The sequence below is a fragment of the Antedon mediterranea genome, chromosome 5, assembly GCF_964355755.1.
Source record: "Antedon mediterranea chromosome 5, ecAntMedi1.1, whole genome shotgun sequence".
NCBI lineage: Eukaryota > Metazoa > Echinodermata > Crinoidea > Comatulida > Antedonidae > Antedon > Antedon mediterranea.
The window spans coordinates 20850584-20869132 of NC_092674.1; the positions used below are offsets into that span (position 1 = coordinate 20850584).

At 32.9% G+C, this 18549-nt stretch overlaps 1 protein-coding gene across 1 annotated transcript; it reads left to right on the forward strand.

Moving 5' to 3' along the window:
• Window positions 1–16044: 16044 nt before the first annotated feature.
• LOC140049792 (uncharacterized) lies at window positions 16045–17583 on the forward strand. Its single transcript, XM_072094739.1, has one exon. The coding sequence runs from the start codon at window positions 16045–16047 to the stop codon at window positions 17581–17583; it is 1539 nt and encodes a 512-aa protein (XP_071950840.1).
• The last annotated feature ends 966 nt before the right edge of the window (window positions 17584–18549 follow it).

An 18549-nucleotide genomic window follows, 5' to 3' on the forward strand; every position in this document is an offset into this window, starting at 1 on the left:
GTATTTTTAACCAAATATAAAAATCACAAAATAAGCAGTATATTAACTAGATTGATGTATTGCTTATAATATCATTCAAGTTCATAATTAATTGTTTTTGTAATGTAGTTACATTGCGCCCTCTATCATCTTTACATTTTTTGTGTGTTGAGTGTTTTAATTTTAATATCTATGGTGTTTTTCACGCTGTTGCTTTAGCCAGCTACGTCCCAAGAAGACTACTCATTTCAGAAGCTATAAGCAAGCAGCAGTTATAATAGAGAGAAATGGTGAACCGCGATGACGTCACTCAAATTTCACCGAGTGGGTATAGATTGTAAACAAACCATTTCGCCACATGTTTTTGTATGGGAAATTCCGATGGGTTGAGTTAAAAAGGTAGTTAGAAAAGAACGTTTAAAACACACATAATAGCAGTATCTTTTTTTTTTGCAACACTCTTAACAATTTTAATGTTATATGGGCAAATCTTAACATATTTTATTTCAATTTGGATTGAATTAAGACGCGTTTTTGTTATATACTGGACCCAGCTCTAGGCCCTAGATAGTTTCGCTGATGCTGTGTTGACCTCGAGTAGGCCTACTCGAGCAGGCCTACTCGAGCGAGCCTAGCACGGATTATCGGTTATTATAATAATAATAATAATATTGGAAATTCTTTATTGCATACTGTACTACTACTACTTTAGCTAGGGTGCTGCTAGGCCTCTCCTATCTAGGTAGTAAGACTAAATAGAGCATCTCTAGTAGACGTAGCCCTAGCATTTAGTTTCAGCTTGACAACTGCCATTTTGTTATGTGGCTAGTAGTGATGCTTCCTGCCGGGGGGCTACCGCCAGTAATGAATACTTGATAAGACCATTCTACTATAATACTATAGGCCTAGTCTAATGTAGACCTACAGATAGATATGAGATATTTTTAGGAATATGATTGTGAATGATGGATGACTAAATACACAAATAGTAAAAGAATTATGAGCGTTACAGCAACAACATTGGTTAGACGACGCCATGATTCACGTGTATAAACATAGGAAATGTGCCGCCCTCAACGGTTTGCTATGATTTTATACCCACTCGGATTTTAGACGTCGGTTCGCCATTTCTCTCTATTCTAGACGAGAGGCAAACGTTTTTGATAATTTTTAAAATAGAACGAGTCATGCTAAAATTACAAACCCGAAAGCACGTCTGGGAGAAGAGAGTGAACCAATTTGCACAGTATTATATAGACTGCACAGTAATCTGTAAAATCTTACCTAGGCCAGTATTATAATAATTCACTGTCAAATAACCAAAGCATGTATTTCTGGTATTTACAATGAGTCCCATTTAACTGTCAAGACATTGAATTATTATCAAAACAGTCCCGATAAGATTAATAGTAAAGTTTTTGTTTGTAATAGGATATACAGTTCACACTTGAAGCATCTAATAAATGTTGAATTATTATCTCTTGATGAAGTGACACCCAGACTTGATCTTAGCAATAAAATAAACTAAAGTGACTGAAATTGAGTCTGTTTAGTATAATAAAGTAATATTAGTTAGGCATCATTTTTATTTGAATTATTTAATTAAGCACATCATCTTTTACAGATTCAGTATTTTTTATTTTTCAATTTCAATTTCAGGTAAATAATTGTTTACTTAAAGATGTATTGTTCCTTTGACTAATTCCAAAAAAAATATAAAAAAAAGATTTCGAAAAAAAGTGGGTCATTTTGAAGTATCATAATAGTTATTAACTTTCACCAAAAATCAGTCGAAAAAAAAAATCATTTAACTGAAATACTGACGTACAGTATTTTGGTTTAAAAATTAACTTTGACTGGAAGTCAAAGTTTTCGATCAAAACATATCTCATAACGCAACGTGCTTGATTTGGCTACTCTGTATGCATAATCATAAAACTTCCTCGCGATCTGTGTGAGAACACCTTCTCAACCGTGACGAGTTGTAAACAATCCTAATAGCATCATGCATAATGCATAATACTCATGGTTTGAAATCTTTGTTTACTTTCGCTCCTGACGATTTTCCTGACGAAATGTCAAATTAATTTACCTGTTAATTACGTAAACTTGTTGTTTTTGGCTCGAATTTTCAACTTAAAGTGAATAACTTTAATATTACTTTGATATGACCAATTTAAATTTAGAATATTTTGATTTTCATTTGTTTGTGTTTCAAGGGACAATACATCTTTAACGTGAATAATTATTATGTGACAATAAAATGACAAATTTGAAATAACAAATATTTTTCAGGGGGACAATATATCTTTTAAACTGTTACGTCAACAAACGAGCAGCGTTTTCTGTAAGAAATATTTCTTGTTTAAGGCCTATAGTATTTCCATTGTAATTCTTAAAGTTGTTATAATGTCTTATAGTTAATTTTTTAAAGGTTATTTATCAATACATATAAAATATAATTAAAAAAAACAAGGAAAATAGAAAAAAAAAATGTTTTTTATTGTAGAAAAAGGAATCTATAATTCATGTTGTTGAAGAAACAACTTTCTGACAGTAAGTTACAGTGGGAGTCTTATAATGTAAACTGTATTATATTTCTGTATAACAATTTGCATTGTATATATAATTATTTTATTTATAATTTTTTCTCCATTGCTATACAATCTACTAATCTGTGAATTAGCCAAACTTTTATGGCGCCTTACAATGGTATCTTCCTCATGGGTATTTGTTTGGCTGCCCGAATTTAATCAACACAAAATGGTACAAAGTACGGCTAACAACAGCATCACGCTTAACCCATTCCAAATGAAAAAGCTCGCGTTTTTAGTCGCGTGGAAGCGACTCTATAGTTCACTATGTCGGTCGGTCGGTCTGTCTGTCTGTCTGTCGGTCTGTCTGTCTGTCTGTCGGTCCGGTATCACTATGCGTTTTATCGCTTTCTGACCTTATCTTGATATCAGTTTAATCTAGCTAGGTCAATTTTTCACAGTATATTCCTTATGGCCAGGAATCAATGTGGTTATGTTTTCACGGTGCGCAATAAAAAATTACGCGGTCTACGCACGATTTAACGAAATCACGTTTGTAATCATATCTTCACAACCATGAATCACAATTAAATAAAATTTGGTACTCATAAATTTCAGGGCATAAATCATCATATGGCAATACAATTACGTGCGTAGCGCATGTAACGCATGCGTACGCGCGCTTAAAATTTTCAAAATTTATTTTCGATGAAATAAGAGTACATTTCAGGCAATTTTAAGCGTTTACAAAATTGCCATGAGTGCGCATATTTTTGCGCGCGCACTGCGCGTTAAATGTTATTGCGCACTCTTTTTGCCCGATTTCTGTTTTCTTGACTTACTTTTCAACTCGAAATTACGTTATACGAGCACGTCGAAAGTGACAGGCTACGCACGTGTAAATAAAAAAAAATAAATGTTTTTAAACATTTCAACATTTTTAAACATGTTCAGTAATTTCGGTCAGTATAGTTCACTATGTCGGTCGGTCGGTCTCTCTGTCTGTCGGTCTGTCGGTCTGTCTGTCGGTACGGTATCACTATGCATTGTAGCACGCGACTTAATGGCTGTTGGCCTTGTTCTATTTTATAGCTTGCAATAAATATTCATTTCATTAGTGTAAAATTACTTCCGTTTAATATACTGACAAGCCGCTTCAGTGCCCGAATGGCGGCTGGATAAAATAAAAGCTGTTACGAAACATATTTATACGAGAGATGATGGAACGGTAACGTCTACCACTATGTAACACCTTTAGGCGCGCCTATGCATTAGAATTATATATTTGAACTTCCTTGCACACAGAACAAAAACATTTTGAGAAAAAGAGATAATTCTCATAAAATAGAAACATGATTCAAAATAACAAAACGTTCCTTTCAAGTGTAGTGGCCATTAAAGTATTTTAAATTACACATTTTTGTTACAAATTATATATCGTAAAATCTCGAAAATATGCCCATGGGAATTGGGGCTTCTTTTCGAGATGAATGCTGTACATTTTGTGAATTGCTACTAGACAAATATGATTGTTTTAAACATTCTCCATCATGCCAATTTTACATATTTACCATTTTAATCTCCTTACTATGTGTTTGTATTATTTGAGATTCATAATCTATAATATTTATAAAGATTGATTGATTTCGAAATGGCCTTATCTCGGGAGTTTTTTAGCAAGCCAAAAAAAAAAAAAAAAAAAAATTGTATTTTTAGTTTTGTGAGTAATAACTAATACTTCTAAAAATATCTGGGGTGCGAAAATGGTAATTGCAAATGACACAAACACCAACCCACGAACCCTTCTCCCCCCCCCCAAAAAAAAAAACCTGTTACAGCCATGGAAATTTAGAATTTTTGAGCTGAAATATGAGAGCTGCTCGATCTTTGCACTTAATTTCAAATATGAAAGGATCTTAGCCCACCATAATTAGAAAATGGCAATTATAATTTAAAATAGGAAATAAATATATATTAAGTGTCTCCAGGACCTCAGCCCCACCATGGTTGGGACTGAGGTACACAAATTTGGAAAATAGAGCTGCTCGATGGCCGGAAATGGCACTTAATTTCAGATATGAAATAAAAATATATTTATTAGTACCTCCAGGATCTTAGCCCACCATAGTTCAAAAATGGCAATTATAATTTAAAATAGGAAATAAAAATATATATTAAGTGTCTCCAGGACCTCAGCTCCACCATGGCTGGTGCTGAGGTAAGAACATTTGGAAAAATAGAGCTGCTCATTGGGCGGAAATGGCACTTAATTTCAAATATGAAATAAAAATATATTTATTAGTACCTCCAGGATCTTAGCCCATCATAGTTTTGAAAATGGCAATTATAATTTAAAATAGGAAATAAAAATATATATTAAGTGTCTCCATGACCTCAGCCCCACCATGGTTGGGGCTGAGGTTAAAAAAAATGGAAAAATAGAGCTGCTCGATGGGCGGAAATGGCACTTAATTTTAAATAAAAATTACCTCGCCCACATGGTCACTACTGTGGCTGAGAGGTGAAGAACATTTGGAAAAATAGGGTTGCTACGACGATGCAAATGGAACATAATTTGAAATATGGAAAACAAATTCTCCTAGAAGAAATTCTTTTTAAAATTAGAGCTTCTAATTAGTTACTGGAAATTGCCATTTCAAGGGTTGGGGTAGGAGTGCGGCCACTTATAATTATGAACTGAATCAACAAAACCCCTTTCATAATGTTTTCGTTCAATTGTCTCTATATCTAGGGATCCAATAACCTGCATGGTCTCTGAAATAGAGCAACATAATTAGTCAATAGCTAGCCTCTTCGGATTTGTTGTGCTGCCTATATCGCACACACGGTAGTTTTCGAGCAGCCTTCCTATCCGAAGAGTCGATTAAGTCCGAAACAAAAGGATGGAATAACTATTGTACGGAAAACCCGAACAGATCTGTTTTGTACGATATGATATTGTGTAAGGTGATATGCATTAAATTGCAAGATTAAACAAAATATTTTATTTTTGTTCTGTGGTATATTATTTTTTTGGTTGTTCAAAAACACAAAATTATGCCAGATTATGCTAAAAACGGCTAAATAATGCCGCGGCATTATGCCAGATGCCGTGGGCCTCTAAATAATGCCAAAAAGCATAATAATGCCAGAAATGGCAACTATGTCCCCGTCCCCCAACCCCTTACTCTTTTTTTAAATATGCAAATTAGTTTTAGAGAGGAAAAGTGATTGGACCATAGGGGAATTAAATCCTCTGTGATTGGACAATGGGACAACTCATGAATATTTATGATTATTTTTACCCTTAAGTTTAACCCTTAAATTAAGTGTTTTCCTTAGGTAAGTGAATCCCTTAACTCATTTGTGAATACCCCTTAAGTGTTTCCCTTTGTTAAGGGAATTCTTAAATTTTAAGGGTAAGTATTTCCCTTAGCCTAAGTGAGATTGGTGAATACGGCCACAGGATCTTGATTTGGATGTTAGCCAGAGTGTTTCTGAAGCCGATAGCCTCTCACTTTCGGATATTTGCACTAATGCTATTGAGATAGTGCAGGAGCTATCGGCTAATTTGCGTATTGATGACGTAGAAGTAAGTGTTTGTTTATTTTATTTTTTTACGTAATATTTATTTTACCGTGTATAATTCTAAAAAAGTAGATTGTGTGTAACCGAACGTGTGTTTACAGCGTTTTACGGCTTCTGTGTGTTTCTTTCTAATTTATTTATTTACAAAGTGTTTCTGCGTTTACGGTTTATATGCGTTTTCCTTTCTAATTTATCTATTTTTTTTTCTGTATAGTACGGTGTTGGTGCTCACACCAAATGTTTGAGATTGAGAGGAAATGTCGAGATTAATGATTCAGTGGAGTCTTCGATTATTGAGGTAACTATCGTTTTATTCTCTTTACTACTGTTGTTGTTGTTGTACCACGTCTTTTATTTCTTTTTCTTTACCGTTTTATTCTTTTTGTTTTCAGCCTGTACCCATACAATACGGAAGGGGTATTAATAGAAAGAGGCTCAAAATCGAAGACGGGGAAGAAGAAGAATTTGCCGATATTGATACTGTTGAAGATGAGGACCTTAATCTTGATGAGGTAGAGTTGATCACTTCTGTAGAATCGTTCAATTAGCTGATAGGTTTAACCAACGTTTTAACGCGACTATTAGCGATTTTTTAGTTAATTTTTTTAATATTGATCATTTAAGTTTAGAGGTGTTTCTGCCCACATTGTATCGAATTTTCGAGCATGTCGTCGATAATCTCTGCATTAACGTGCATGTCGACGACATGCTTCGAATAGTCATACAGGCTGAGGGGTTAGATTCACCTATCTCTATCCCTTTTGGACGGAGGGGCCATCTTACGGCTGACGTTATTTTTGCAGCCATTATGAAGGTCCTTCAGTCCAAAACGGATATTTTTATTAATAACAAGTTTAAATTTAACGTTCTCCATATGAGAATGCCTAGGGGTGGGGGCTATAGAAGAAACGGTATCGACATATTGTTAAATGCTAAAAGTATAATTAAGATTATGAATGATGATAACGAAACTATCTGCTGCGCACGCGCTATTGTTACGGGTATTTCTATGCTCGAAGACAAAATTAACAACGTAACTAGATGGAATAACGTTAGACAGGGTAAGTGTGAACAAAAAATAGCCACCCTTCATTTACTTGGAGATTCGGGGGTTAGGGAGCAGACATGCGGCATCGAGGAAATAAAAAAGATGCAATCAAAATTACCAAATTACCAAATTATTGTCATTTCAAAAGACAATTTAAGAGCCATTGTCTGTAAGAATCAAAGAAATATCAAAAAGAGTGGCAGACTAAAAAAAATGGATTTCTTTCAAATTTTGCACATGGCTATATATGTGTTGAGAGAAATCAAATATGAAGTATTTTTTATTTCACACGTATATTTCCATGGCAAAGGCCAAATTTGTGTTTTTGACAAATTTTGTCCTTTTTTAAGGTTTTTTAAAATGGATATTGGTACTACTTTGATGAACGATATTTTTGTTTTGTTCATTTAATTATAAAAAATAATTAGTGTATGCATAATAAAAATGCATTGTGCACCTGTTTCAATTTTTTTTATTTTTTTTTATTTCATACTTTGGGAGATACCATTTATTTAAAAAGGGGTGTTTTTCACTTTTTTTTAATTGTTCAATGCAACTAAACTTTACTTCACCATAACGCCCAAAGTGGTGTATTTTTTTAGCTGATTTATTACAAATAGGTAGTTCCAATGTTTAATAATTGATTTCTAAAATAAAATACTGGGGTAAATTTAAAATCTGCAAGCAGTGTTGCGAGAAACATAGGCATTTTTATATTAAAAAAAACATGGTATATTAGTAAAAACATTTTATTTTCTTTGATTATTTGATTTGAAACTCATTGGTCAGAAAAATTCTTAATGTTTTATATAGTTCTAGTTGTGTTGTGAGAAAAAAATTTTTTTTTAAATTATAGATTCTGTAATTCCCAGTTTTAATGTCATTTTATAGGTTATATCCTCTGGAAATTTGAATAAATTATCAGATCGTTGTGAATTTTAATCTTTGCAACAGATTACTCCTCTCTTATTTTGAAGCTCCTCTTTCATTTGTTTACTTCTTTTATTTGCTAACCTAAGCAGATCCCACATGCCCATCAACCACCACTTTCGACTACCATCCCTCCCCTCCCCTCCCCCCACCCCGACTATAACCACAAAAAGATAAACTGCAACACTTTGGTCGATCATCCACTATCGAGTGTCAAATCCATGCATTCAAGCACCACCCACACTGCCGCTACTATCGCCCCAATGAATAGACAGATTCAAACTCCTCCATCCCACCCCCTCCCCCTTTCTCCAAGCCCCACCCACCCCAAGTTAAAAATTGCAATGCAAAAGATAGGACATAAAGTTAAGTTTTTAGACCCTCGCCTTCAACCTCCTAACTATTTAAAAGTCCTGGATCCACCACTTTTCCCTCCCCAAAATAGAACCAATCAAAAGTCAATGATATACTCAGGTATGTTAATGCTACATAACAAATATTGAAGCCCTGATTTGAAATTTCATTTCATTTAAGGTCAGCATGTAAAATATCACACTTTATTATTAAATATTGGTTTTAAATTCTATATTTTTTTAACGGTGATGTTTGGATTCAGTATTAATTATTAATTAATAATTATCTGATAATTTGCAGACATGGAAAAGCAGTTGTGTGTTGGGTTTGTAAACAAGTAGGACATAAAGCGAAATTTTGCCAAGTTGAACACTGAAAAAATGGCAAAGTAGATGAAGCCGTAATAAATGTAGCTAAGATGAAGTGTGCTGATGATAATGACATAACATTAAATGAAATTAATATAAACAATGATTCTAGTAATAATAGCAGTAATATTGTAAATTCAGGTAACACAAAATCAAGTAAAATGTTAAGTTTATTCTATTGTAATATAAGAAGTGTGAAAAACAAATTATTAGATTTCAATGTTAGATTTTCTTCTTCGTCTCATGACGTCATTGCTATATCAGAGACATGGCTCGATAGCACAGTATATGATAGTAAGCTTTTAAACAACGATTATACAATTTTTAGAAAGGATAGAAATTCTCATGGAGGGGGGGTTTTAATTGCTTGTAAAACATGTTTAAATCCATTTTTATGCACAGATCTCAATGTTGATACACTTGAACTGATTTGGATAGAATGTCATAGTAATATAGGTAAAATTTTATTTGGAGTGTTTTATAGGCCGCCTTCTTCAAATGTTCAATATTTAAATTCCTTTATTGATAATCTAGATAAAGTTCAAGCAAAAGTTGTTGATTACAAACAGGTATTACTCATAGGCGACTTTAATATTCATGTTGATGTGATCATGAGGCAATTGAGATATGTCTAAGGATATCAAAACAACGTGACAAAGTTATAACAAAAACTGTATATGCACTAAAAAATGCAGATTTTGAAAAGATGAAAAGCATATTAATTAATTTTAATTGGGAAAATTGTTTTATGTTTGAAAATAATAATATTTGGGATAGTATAATGAACAATATAAACAAGGCTATTTCTGAATCTGTGCCTATTAAGAAAAGAAATAAGACTAAATCATTTTCATGGATTACTACAGAAATTAAGAAACTTTGTACAAAGAAAAGAAAATTATATAGGAAGGCTAAGATTTTAAAAACAAATGAAGCTACAGATAGATTTAAGTGTTGTAGTAAGGAACTGAAAAAAGCCATATATTGTAGTCACAGAAATTATGTTCTAGACATCTCAAATAAGGCTACTTCAAATATAAAGCAATTTTGGGCATATATTAGGGCAATTAGACAAGATTCACAAGTTATAAGTTTTAAGATTAATGATGCTATAGTAACAGATGCTAGAGAGATAGAAAATTTGTTTAATGATCAATTTTCTAGTAATTTCAGTAATAATGATGATGGTGGTAATGATGACTTGCTCTGCAACTCTGATATTATCCCTCAGCATTATATGGAACTTGAGAAATTTAATGTGGTGGAAGTTTATCAGGCATTAAACTATTTAATTGTTTCAAAATCTCCAGGACCTGATAATTTACTTCCCATATTTCTAAAGGTTTGTAGGGCAGAACTAGCACGATTGTTGTGCGACTTTTTTAACTTATCTTTAGAAAAAGGCATTTTACCAAAACAGTGGAAAACTGCTAATGTTGTACCTGTTTTCAAAAAGCATGGAAAACCTAAAGGTGATTTTAAGAGTTACAGACCTGTGTCTTTAACACCAATTGTTTGTAAAATTATGGAGAAACTTGTGTGTACCCGAATCAATAATTTCTTAGAGGCTAATAGTATATTATCAGATAATCAGTTTGGTTTTAGACATGCTTATAGTAGTGAATTGTTACTCACTAAGGCGTTTCATTCATGGGCTCAAAGTTTAGATGCAAAAAATTGTAAGCAAGTAGATGTAATTTTCTTAGATTTTTCATCTGCTTTTGATAAAGTACCCCATAATCGTCTGATTAAAAATCTTAAACAAAGGTTTAAATAAATGGATCCAGGATTTTCTTTTAAATAGAAAACAAAGAGTTATCTATAGAGGTGAAATATCGCATTGGAAGAATGTAATTTCAGGGGTACCCCAGGGGTCAGTTCTTGGCCCTCTTTTGTTTCTATTGTATGTGAGTGATCTTGAATATGGTATAGAATCTTCAATTTTTCAATTTGCAGATGACAATACCATTTCAAGACCTATTCATGAATTAGAAGACTGTATAAAGTTACAGAGTGATTTAAATAAGATTTATGAATGGTCAGTTTTAAATAAACTACCATTAAATGCATCAAAATGTGCAGCAATGAGTTTATCCAGGTGTAAAGATCCCATCATATTTGCTTACGATATCAATTCCGATTCAACAGAAAGAGTCCATGAATTCAAACTACTTGGTGTATATATCAACAGTAAATTAACATGCCACTCTCATGTAGATTATGTTTGTAGTAAGGCAAGCAAACTTCTTGGTTTTGTTTCAAGATGTAGTAAAGCAATGTCTTGGATGGCAATGCTAAATCTTTACAAAGCACTAATACTACCTGTTGTGACTTACTGTTGTTGTATGTGGGCACCTACTGAAATATCTCATATGTATAGACTTGAAAGGGTTCAGAGAAAGGCCACTAGAATAATTATGTACAGAAAAGAAGGAAATTGGGACACTTCATATTTATATAGGTTAAAGACCCTAACTATTTTAAGTATTGAAGATATATTTAAAGTGTATAGACTCACATTAGGTTTTAAAATAATGCATGGCCTCTGTCCATCATCCTTTAATGAGTTTGTGAGATCAAGTGAGAGGTGTGAAGGGCGGTTAATACATTGGAAGGCAAAGACGAATACATTTTTAAATTCTTCGTTTGTTATTTTCCCTAGAATATGGGAGCAACTTCCCAATGAAATTAAACAATGTGCTACAATTTCAGACTTTAAAGCCCAACTCATCAAACATTTGATCTCAAAATATTAAGTTGTACTGTAATTGTTTATATTGTTTATTCAATGCAGCTTATTTTTAATTGGTGTATCTCATTATAACTTTGTTTTGTTTTGTTTTATTTTTACTTAATTTGTGCTACTTAGTTTTGTTATTTTTGTATTTTATAAGTAATGATGGAGTAAGAGCAGTTTTCTGTTTGGGCTCATGCCTATTACTTGCTCCTGGCAAGATGAATTGTAAAATGTACTTTATGAACTTTTGCCGAATAAATATTATTATTATTATTATTATTAATTATTTAATTTCCCTTAGTTATGCATAGCAACAGTTACTATGGTAACTAAAATTGAGATATTCTTTAGATTTTGCATATTTATCTTATACAAATTTAATTTTAATTTGTAGATTATTAGCAGGCAATGCCTTATTTGCATTTTCAAATTACCGTTTCACAAGGTCATATTCGTAAGCACTTTCTTCTGTGATTATTTTTATTCATGAAAACCCCATGTTTTATTTACAGCGGCCACCTCCCTTAACGGACGCACTTTGAAAAGCCTGTTTGTTCTTCCTATTTAATTAGTGCATTTGGTGCTTACCGTAAGCAGCTGCGGGCACCTTTTTATACAAAAAATGAGATTTTTTGTAAGCGGCCAATCGAAAAATGTGATACTTATTGCATGGACCTATGAATTAGAGATGCATGTTTATTGTATTTCTTTATATATTAGCTTTATTTTGAAGAGGTTTTAAAAACATTACTGTGAAGAGATGAGAAAACTACACTGATTTTGACCGACCATTTTTCATATAATAAAAGTTTTTAAAATTTGTCTGAAAATGCTAAAAAATACTAAACCACCTGATTATAAATAATAATAGGCCTACAATTATAAGCGGCCACTTTTCCAGGTCCCGAGGGTGGCCACTTACGGGAGGTTCTTGAACTGTATTTAAACAAGAATATTTCTTACAAAAAACGCTGCTTGCTTATTGTTATTGCTAAGGTCAAGTCTGGGGGTCACTTCATCAAGCCTAGATACTTCAAGTATCCTATTACAAACAAAAACTTCAATGGACTGTTTTGATAATAATTCAATGATTATCTGACAGTGAATTATAGTAATATCATGGGACTCATAAATACCAGAAATGCTTTGAGATTTGTCATTAGACTCTTTTCTCAGCCGTTTTTTGGATTCAACAGGTGGTACCTATAAATTATAGTCGATTTTCCATTTTAACAAAAATGTCAAAGTGTAGTACTATACTGCTGCTTGATTTCATCTAATGAATAAGTCATCTCGTGTGACGTAGCGGGCTAGAGCAGCAATTATCCTTAGTTATGCAAAGAAACAGGTTCTAAGATAACATAAATAATACATTTTGACATAACTTGACCCAACAAATAACCCTTTCACAAGGTCAGACATTTTCTGGGATTCAGTAGATAAGTAAATTTGGGAAAAGGTAGTAAAGCTATGTAATCAAATGTTTGTAGTCATGAAACCCCATATTAAAAATATTGTACTTAGTTAGTATAGAAACAGTTGCTACAATACACTATAGGTAAAATGTTGATGTCATTTGACCTCAATATGTAATTTTTTTTTTCATGAAAACTCCATATTTTATTTTTTTTTACCTTTATTCAGATTCGTCAAGACTTTCTTTCTGAGATTATTAGGATTCAGTATTTAAAGTAAATTTGGCAAAAAGTAGAAATGTAAAACTATGTAGAAAAAATGTTTTGTATTTATGAAAAACCCCTTTTCGCATAGAAACAGTTGCTATGGTAAAATGTTGACCTCAAATGAATGAATTTACAAGGTCAAGTTTGTCATTAATGGAATGCAGTAGAAGTAAAATTGAGAAAAATTACAAATGCAATCAATTATTTGTATTTATAAAAACGCCATTTTTTACATTTTTTTAAAAATTACTTTCCTTAGTTACACATAGAAATGGTTGCTAAGGTAACACTATAGGTAAAATATGAAAATTGTTGAGAATTGTTATGAACTATCTTGTAAATGTTGATCAAACATTAATAGTTGTAGTAAAGTGGGGACCTGTCCTGATTTGCATTCTGACCCCTTTTGACCTTTGGGAGGTCTTTCTGTATCTCTTTACACAAAATAGATTTAAAAATTTATAAAAAAAATTGACGCAATTATTTCCAAGTTTAACATTATTTTCCATCAACTAAATATTTCATTGCAAAATACTGTTTTTCTGGCAATTAATTGAAATAAACCTGGCAACACATTCTCCTATTTTATCTAAACTATTCGTATGACTCTAGTAGCATTATGACAAGCCACATATACATTTTATTATTGGATTAGCCATATTTAAATTGTGTTTCATGTGTTTTGTTTGTTGATATTTTATTATATTTTTTGTATTTCTCGTATTTTCCTGGCAACACAAAACCTATGTACGAAATTTGCCCCAGTGTTTTTTTCGTGATTATTGTTGAAAAACCTATTGACTATCAAATTAAAAAACCTCATTGATTTAAAAACACCACTTTGGAAGTTATAGGTACGTTTATGGGGTATACTTTTATAAAAAAAATATTTTTTAAAAACACCCCTTTTTAAAATAATGGTATCAACCAAACTCCATTTTGTATTTTTTTTTTTTTACATTAAATGGAACTCAATACATGTTGTTTACACTGCTACAAACAAAAACTGTATACTGTAAGTATTTTTGGTTAAAATAAGTATACAAGTTTGTACTTTTTCACTATAGAAAATCTGTGAAAATGGCAAAAACATCAAAATTTGGATAATTGACCGTTGTCATGGCAACGGAGGCTAAAAATTCAAATGAATGATGTAGATATGCTTTTTAGTGAAATGTCTATTCATGGTAAAAATTTGAGAGAAATCCATTTTTTTACATCTGCCACCAAATCTTTGATTTTTACAGACAATGGCTCTTAAATTCTGTCATTTTTAGCGGCGATTATAGAAAGAAGCAGATATATCTTTATCATCATTCTAATCATTACGATCTCATAACCACAATGACAGGTTTTCTAAAATTTGACTATTTCTGCGATAGATGTCATAAGGGGTATAATCACAAATACCAACACAATTGTCAATTTACGTGCGTGCTGTGCAAGCACAACGACTGCCCCTCTTCTAATTCTTTTGAAAATAGAGAGAGTAGAATAGAATGTAAAGAATGTAATAGATTTTTTAAGGATAAGCAATGTTTCACCAATCATAAAAAATCTCCTGATTCTAAAGTTTCAGTATGTGGCAAAATTAAAAATTGTTCAACTTGTAATAGGATCGTTCAAAAAGATCACAATTGTCAAAACCGCGTTTGTAGAATTTGTAGGACTTTCGTTTCATACGATCATCAATGCTACATGGAACCGGTTGTAGCCCCTAAGCATACTGAAAAAAAGTTTAAGAATCAGGAGGCCCGTAACAGAGCTGTCACTAAATATTTCTTTTTTGATTTCGAATGCACGCAAGATACAGGCGAACACAAACCAAATGTATGCGTTCTTCAAAAAACTTGTCTTAATTGTATCGACGGTGCTAATGATTCCTCCGATTGTGACGTGTGTGGGGAGAAATAAATGGTTTTTCACGGGGGGGTCTGCATGCGAAGATTTCTGCAATTACGTATTCAAAGATTACAAATTTAACGAAAATATTACGTGTATCGCTCACAACTTCCAGGGTTATGATAGCTACTTCGTGCTCAACTACCTGTACGAAAACTCCATTGTACCGGATGTAATTGCTCGCGGTGGTAAACTTTTTTCGATTAGGACTAAAGAAACGAGCATTCGATTCATCGATTCCCTTTCATTTCTGCCCATGTCTCTATCCAAATTGCCCAAAACTTTTGGCATCTCCGAACTTAAAAAGGGTTACTTTCCTCATCATTTCAATTCTTTAGAAAATCAAAATTACGTAGGTCCTTACCCCGATTCTTCAAATTATTCCCCCGATAAAATGACTACTTCAGGTCGAAAATCTTTCTTTAAATGGTACAACCAGAAAATTGAAAGTAATCAAGTATTTAATCTTAAAAAAGAACTCGTCGAGTATTGTATCAGCGATGTAGATATCTCAGAAAGTGTTGTCTTACTTTTAGACATCTTTTTTTGAAAGTAACTATATCGCCGAAAAACCCTCTACTCGGCGGTGTTGACCCCTTTTCAAATAATTTAATCAGCGTGTAACCACGTATTTTCTAGAAATTTTTTAAAACCATCCACCATCGCTCTATTTCCACCATCAGGGTATCTAACAACCGTTAACCATTCTCACTCTAGCATGGAATGGCTGTGCTACGAGTCGCATAAAAGGGGGGTCTTTATCCATCATGCCAGAAATGGAGGGGAAAAATTGTTTGGACCTTACTTTGTCGACGGCGCATGTTTAGAAAACAAAATAATTTTCGAATTTATGGGTTGTTTTTTCCACGGGTGCCAAGATTGTTATAGATCCGATTCCATTCATCCCTTCAATAACGAGACCATGTTGGAATGCTTTGTCAAGACAAGCAAGAAAACACGGTTTCTGATGGAACAATTTCCAGATTTCGAATACGTCGAAATTTGGGAACACGAATGGAAACGGATCAAACAATCGTTGGCCTCAAACATTAAATCTATCGTCTCCAAAGTTCCTTTCATTAGGCAAACTTTGAATCCAAGAGACGCGTTTTTCGGTGGGAGGACTAATGCCAGTTGTTTGTTCTATAAAGTAAAACCGGGTGAAGAAATTAATTACATCGATTATACTTCCTTGTACCCTTATGTAAATAAATACGGTACCTACCCCGTAGGGCATCCTGAAATCAATGATCGCAACGATATGTCCACAGATATCAACGATTATTTCGGCTTGATAAAGTGTACAATCGAAGCGCCTAAAAAATTATTCCATCCGGTCTTACCTTATAGATCAAACGGTAAATTAATGTTTGCTCTCTGTAGAACATGCGCCGATTCTCAACAACAAACCGCTTGCAATCATTCCGGTACAGATAGAGAATTTACGGGTTCTTGGGCAACGATCGAGGTCGCTAAAGCCGTGGAAGTTGGGTACGAGATACGTAAAGTTCACGTAGTATGGCACTTTAAAAATAAAAGCGCGTACTCTGCAGATTCTCCCTCGTCCGGTCTATTTGCCTCTTACATTAACACGTTTTTGAAATTGAAACAAGAAGCTTCGGGTTGGCCTGAATGGTGTAAAACGTCCGAAGATAAACAAAAATACATTTTGGACTATCGAACCGTAGAAGGTATCGACTTGAATCATGACGACATTGCGTACAATCCTGGGCTTCGATCTCTGGCCAAATTAATGCTAAATAGTTTTTGGGGTAAATTTGGTCAGCGTGAAAATCTCACAAGAATTAAATATACGCAAGATCCTAACGAGGTTTACGATATTTTATCGAGCCCTGGGATAACCGTTCATGACATAAATTTTGTTAATGATGATCTGGCGGAGGTAAAATACGAGGACGAGGAACAATTTGTTGAAGTTAACCGAAAGGTTAACGTTGTCATTGCCGCATTTACCACAGCGTTAACGCGTTTAAAATTGTACGAGCTGTTGGAGCAATTACAGGACCGCGTCCTGTATTACGATACTGACAGCGTAATCTTCGTATCAAAACCCGGGGATTGGGACCCTCCCCTGGGCGACTATTTGGGTCAGTTAACGACTGAGGTCGATCCTAAAGATGGTAAATTCATCGAGTCCTTCGTTTCTGGAGGGCTTCAGAACTACGCCTATAAATTGGATACGGGGAAGACCGTTTGTAAAGTTAAGGGTTTTACCCTTAACTTTACAAACGCTCAGAAAATTAATTTTGACACCGTCTCCAATATGGTAAGGGGTGTTGGTCCCGATACAATTAAGACGGTTGAGAAGAATCGCATAACGCGCAAGCCTAAAACACGCAAGATAGTCAACGAAACATCGACTAAAGACTATCGAATCGTGTACGACAAAAGAATTATTATCGAAAATTATCGCACAGTTCCTTACGGGTATGTTTGGTGAATCACTGCAGTAAATTTCTTTTTTAAAATTTAAACATACTTTGTTATAGATAATTATTTGTTACTCTTTATACATTCTTTACCGTACTCTCTCTTTTTTTATAGTTTGAACAAAATATATTTGTAGTTTTAATGTAAATATTTTTATACCTGTTTTAATATAAATAATTTTTATACCCGTTTTTTAAAGTCGAATTTTTGCGGGGTTAAGTAAATATATTTTTAAATATTTTTCCGCTTGATTTTCTTATGTCGATACCGTTTCTCTTTTTGTAAGTACATATATTTCGTAATTTTAATTTAAATATTTTACCACTTGAATTCTTATGTCGATACCGTTTTTCCTTTTTGTAGATTAAGTAAATATATTTTTCCACTTGAATTTCTTATGTCGATACCGTTTCTCTTTTTGTAGATTAAGTAAATATTGTTATAACTGTTTTAATGTTAATAAATTTTATACTTATAAAATCGATTTTTGTAGATTAAGCAATATTTTTGTAATTTTAATTTAAATATTTTTCCACTTGAATTCTATTTCGATACCATTTCTCTTTTTGTAGATTAAGTAAATATTGTTATAACTGTTTTAATGTTAATAAATTTTATACTTATAAAGTCGATTTTTGTAGATTAAGCAATATTTTTGTAATTTTAATTTAAATATTTTTCGACTTGAATTCTTATGTCGATACCGTTTCTCATTTTGCGGATTAAGCAAATACATTTTTGTAAAGTTATTTTGTTTTATGCGAAATTTGAAATAAATTGAATCACTGTACTTGTTTATAATATATATACTTGTCTGTTTCTTAATGTTGACGTAGACGATGACGATAACAACAACAACAACAAAAGACGTACGTAATGGTGACTGTAATTTTTATTTTATCGTATCCAATATAAATATTGTAATCTCTCCTCTTTCTTGTTTAAATTTTTTATTTATCCAACGTCACCAAACAAT